The following is a 5487-nucleotide window of genomic DNA, read 5'->3' as shown; positions in this document are numbered from 1 at the left end:
CCATACGTACATATGCCACCAAATCATTTCTGCCATCTAATGATTTAATCTACGTACAGTTCTCAAAAGAAAAAACAAACCTACATACACAGATTGAATAATCTGACGATTAAAAAATATGAGTCGTTCAAAAATTCACGTCAACTTTGATTATTACCGAAACCGAACCGTATCTATGTATAAAACTGTATAAACCAAAGTATAAAAACCGTATAAACCGAACCGAATCAAACCGAAAAAAGCGAATGCATACCCTGACTAGCTAGCAGCCATCGAGGTTACCTGCTCGACCATGGTTGCTATCGGGAGGAGAACTGGGCAGCAGCATGGTCACTGGAGGCTGGCTGCCGAGTCCCCACCGTATCTAGGCCGTATCCCGATTTTATATCCTTTTTTAATAATTCGAAAAGGATGGGATACTGCAGGATACGCGTATCCAGCCGTATCCGGGCGTATCGGTGCTGAATCATGCCTCCCCCTTCCTCGCGGGGAGCATATATACGCGCGCTCCTGCCCAGTGCCCAGCATGCACCTCCTCTCCTGTCCCCGGGAAAGTTTGAGACGGCCAGCCGATAGAGAGAGCGAGAGAGCCAGCTAGCTAGAGATGGAGAGGAGCATGAGGCTGTTCGAGACGGAGACTCACGGGGGCCGGGCGGCGTACAGGCTCCACGCCGTCACGGTGGCCGCCGGGATCCTGCTGCTGCTCTACTACCGGGCGACGCGCGTCCCGGCCGCCGGCGAGGGGAGGGCGGCGTGGCTGGGCATGCTGGCGGCGGAGCTCTGGTACGCCGCCTACTGGGTGGTCACGCAGTCCGTGCGCTGGAGCCCCGTCCGCCGCCGCCCCTTCATCGACAGGCTCGCCGCCAGGTATGAACCACGTCCGTCCGCGCTATGCATGGCTTATGACCGACCGACCACGAACGACGCGGCACGCGCGCGGCTGCATGATCGAGAGAGGAATATGATGCAGTTGCGCGCAGGCGTACGGGCGTACGTGTTTCCCTTGCTTACTCCTACCACTACGTTGTTGCCTAATCCGTACGTTAGCTCAGGTGACACGTGGTCGTCGTCGTGCGTAGGACTTGTGTAGTAACCAGAGTGCTGCTCATCTTGCCTTTGCCTTGCACTTGCACTGACCACCAGTAGCCACACGAGTGTTGTTGCCTCCAGTGCCCCTGGCTGGCTACACCGTGCGTGCGTCTACCGCGCCGCGTGTTCCGATTTGTACTGCTGGCCTGGCCTCATGCACCACGCCGAGGCAGGCACGCCAGCATCAACACCCAGCAATCTTAGCTAATGCACGGACTTCTTTTTTGTTTTTGCTTTTTGATATAAGACTTCTAAAGGCTGAAAGTTATTTCTTTCTTTTTTTTGCTTTTTGATAAAGAGAGCTCCCTCTCTAAATACATATTCAAGAAGATCTCCTAAAATGTAGTAAATGCATTTAACAAGTGGATCGAAATCAACGCTGAACACGCTGCAGAATTTAAATTTCAGTACGGTTGTCTGGTTTGGTCCAAGCTCCGGGACTCATCACCTGATAGGAACACCGTCCCATCATGGCAAACCAGAGCAATTTGCATGCATCTCCCGGGTAGCAAAATTGAATTTAAAAACTAGCTAACCAGGGACCTGTTTTCATATATTTCATCATCCAAACATATACTATTTGTCATGCTCAGCACTAACACGGTTAATTTGTCATTTGGACAAGGCACGGAGAAAGGCTACCGTGTGTGGACATCTTTGTGTGCACTGCGGACCCCTACTCGGAGCCGCCAAGCCTCGTCGTCTCCACCATCCTATCGCTCATGGCGTACAACTACCCGCCCGAGAAATTAAGCGTGTACCTTTCTCACGACGGCGGCTCGATTCTCACTTTCTATGGCATGTGGGAGGCCTCCTTGTTTGCAAAGCACTGGCTGCCATTCTGCAAGAGATATAACATTGAGCCAAGGTCACCAGCCGCTTACTTCTCAGAGTCAGATGGGCATCAAGAACTGTGCAACCCAAAAGAATGGTCATTGATCAAGGTAAGCAGATATTGCAAACATCTTCTTCTTTTTAAAACACGTGCATCAAATGGCTATCGAACAGGGAATAAATTGACATACAATGGTGATGACAAGATTATTATATATAGTGCTCGGCATTTGGCATGGCAACTGATACTATTTCATCTTTTGGGCAGGACATGTTTGACAAAATGACTGAGCGAATTGACACGGTTGTCATGTCGGGCAAAGTTCCCGAAGAAATCAAAGCAAGTCATAAAGGATTTTATGAATGGAACCAGGAAATCACCTCAAAGAATCACCAGCCAATTGTTCAGGTAGCTATCATGCCCTCCAGAATGGAGTAAAGGTTTCCATGATTTTGGAGTAAATAACTTGTATGGTATTTGTGAGTCTCAAGTTCTAAACTTGTTTCTTTTGTTAGATTCTGATAGACAGCAAGGACCAAAATGCAGTTGATAATGAAGGAAAGGTGCTACCAACACTTGTTTACATGGCGCGTGAGAAGAGGCCTCAACACCACCATAACTTCAAAGCTGGGGCCATGAATGCTCTTGTAAACTTACTAATCTTGCCCCTTCACACTAAGTAGACAGTTTACAGTAAGCTTCATAGTTTTCATTAGTAAACTCATTTTCTAATACTGATTCTTGGCGAAATACTAGTTGCACCTGCACCATATTCTAATTTATAATTCTGAAGTTTGTGATAAACTGTATTACTGGACAAGAGTAACAAAATGTTGTGTTGTGTTTTCTTCATTCAGTTTCACCTCTTTGCATCAATAGTACACAATAGAATTTCCCCAAGTACTTGAGAGGATTAGAGTTGAGAAAACCTCCACTTCTCCAGTCTTTTATGAAATATAAATGCAGTGAATGTATGCTTAAAATATGTTGGTACAGTCAGAAAGCCTCAATAGGGAAATAGTCCCTGGGCTTATTGTCAGTGGATCTGTTGCAGCAAGATGTGTGCCAGAATCAATTAGAAAAAGTTGGTTGATGCCGCATTAGTCACTTACCGTATGTTAATAAAGGTACACAAACACAAGGAGCATAGAACTCTTGTCGCATCGCTCAAGTTCCGAGGTGTGCTGGTTCTGGGTATGCACTCATATGAGTAGCCCATGCAATCAAATCAATGTCTCTTGGACAACACTGAAATCCAAGTTGTAATCGGACTATGCTTATGTACACACAACTACTCATCTTCTAGTGACACCAAAGACATCGAGTAAAATCCAAAATGGGCACCATATCCATGGATGCATACAAAACACAATTGTCAATGTTGCGTGCAAACGTATATTTGTTATCACAAATCATATGCATACACATGCATACACCTCTATGTTTTTTTAGGAAGACAGTTAGGTTTCCCTACTATGATTTCGATAATTTTTGGTTTTTGAATGTTCAAAAGCTATAAAGAAGTTAGCTAATACCATACACCCAATGTATACACTTGTTGATATATCTAAAAAGCACATGGTGATGCATTGTTTCCATTCTTTTGCCCTCCGCCAAGCAGGAGACAATGAGACACTAAGTGTAGCTTGACACCACACCAATTTAGCCTACTGGAATGGAATCGGTGTTGTCGGTGTTCAATTATCGTGGCCAATTAGATGACAAACTTTTTGAGGGAATTAGATAACAATTTTATATTCTATGAAAGGTTGTAATGCTTTAGTGGACTTAAACTAAAATGTGTCAATTTTTCTACTGAAATGCAGATAAGGGTATCATCAGTGATAAGCAACAGCCCTATCATCATGAATGTGGACTGCGATATGTACTCCAACAACAACGATGCGGTCAGAGATGCACTGTGCTTCTTCCTTGATGAAGAAATGGGTCACAAGATCGGATTTGTGCAATACCCTCAGAACTATTACAATCTGAGCAAGAATAACATATATGGGAACTCCCTCCATGTCATCAATGAGGTCAGCAGTGCCAAATTGTAACCTCATTTACAATTCTCATGTTCTCCACATTATATTATTGACACTAACATGGCTACTTCAATTTAAAAGGTGGAGATGGGTGGTATGGACAGTTTGGGTGGCCCTATGTATATTGGCACTGGATGTTTCCACAGAAGGGAGATCCTTTGCGGCAGGAAGTTCACCGAAGACTACCAAGAAGACTGGAATGCAGGGATCAAGGACAAATTACAAGAAAGCATAGATGAGACTGAAGAGAAAGCCAAGTCTTTAGCAGCCTGCACATACGAACACGGCACGCAGTGGGGAGACGAGATTGGGGTAAAATATGGTTGCGTGGTGGAGGATGTAAACACCGGGTTGGCAATACATTGCAGAGGATGGGACTCGGTCTACAACAATCCTAAAAGACCAGCGTTTATGGGTGTAGGTCCAACAACACTTGCTCAGACGATACTGCAACACAAGCGATGGAGCGAGGGTATCTTCTCGATTTTCCTTTCAAAGTACAACGTCTTCTTGTTTGCGCATGGAAAAACCAAGCTACGGCATCAGATGGGCTACCATATCTATGGACTATGGGCACCCAATTCGCTCGCTACACTATATTATGTTATCATCCCTTCACTGGCCCTCCTCAAAGGCACCTCCCTTTTCCCAGAGGTAAATGATTCATACTATGGAAAGGCCTCGCCTTAGTTTCATATATGTTTTGTATTAAAAAACTTATATAATATTCATGTGTTGTTCAGATTACAAGTCCATGGATCGCACCCTTCGTATATGTCTTCTGCGTGAAGAACATGTACAGCCTATATGAGGCACTATTATCTGGAGACACGCTAAAAGGATGGTGGAATGGACAGAGGATGTGGTTGGTCAAAAGAATAACCTCGTACCTCTTTGGAGTCCTTGACAATCTCCGGAAGTTACTTGGACTGTCAAAGATAAATTTTGTGGTTACACCAAAGGTAAGCGATGAAGACGAGTCCAAGAGGTATGAGCAAGAGATTATGGAATTCGGGTCGTCGGATCCAGAATATGTGATCATCGCGGCTATTGCTTTGCTCAACCTTGTTTGCCTGATGGGAGGGCTAAGTAAAGTCATGAAAGGTGGATGGAATGTACACTTGGATGCACTTTTCCCCCAGCTCATTCTCTGTGGGATGTTGGTGATCACCAGTATCCCATTCTATGAAGCAATGTTCCTGAGGAAGGACAAAGGCAGAATACCATTCCCAGTTACACTAGCTTCTATTGGCTTTGTGATGTTGGCCTTACTGGCAAAAATAGTTTAAGGTCCCACAAGAGGCATCAGTGTGTAATAAGTACTCAAGTTGGTACGGTTTATGGTTCTCTTGGGACACTTGCTCTGATAGTTTCATGGGCAATTGTATTTATATGTGGCGCGGCCCGGGTTGGGCAGAGGCAATTTGCATAAGCCCTTCGACTCAGGATTAACCATGGATCAAATTACCCCTGTGAAAATAAAAATACCTAAACAGAAAATGTCAAGAACGCCAA

General features: G+C 44.9%; 1 protein-coding gene across 1 annotated transcript; it reads left to right on the top strand.

The window, feature by feature from the left end:
- The first annotated feature begins 526 nt into the window (after nucleotides 1-526).
- On the top strand, nucleotides 527-5487 carry LOC109786286 (cellulose synthase-like protein E6). The gene is made up of 7 exons (XM_020344865.4): nucleotides 527-867; nucleotides 1715-2033; nucleotides 2192-2332; nucleotides 2440-2571; nucleotides 3751-3963; nucleotides 4054-4626; nucleotides 4716-5487. Exons 1-7 carry the CDS (start codon nucleotides 605-607, stop codon nucleotides 5259-5261), a joined length of 2187 nt encoding a protein of 728 aa, XP_020200454.1. The 5' UTR covers nucleotides 527-604; the 3' UTR covers nucleotides 5262-5487.

Source organism: Aegilops tauschii, chromosome 5, assembly GCF_002575655.3.
Source record: "Aegilops tauschii subsp. strangulata cultivar AL8/78 chromosome 5, Aet v6.0, whole genome shotgun sequence".
In the NCBI taxonomy this organism is placed as follows: domain Eukaryota; kingdom Viridiplantae; phylum Streptophyta; class Magnoliopsida; order Poales; family Poaceae; genus Aegilops; species Aegilops tauschii.
This window is presented reverse-complemented; position numbering and strand designations above follow the sequence as displayed.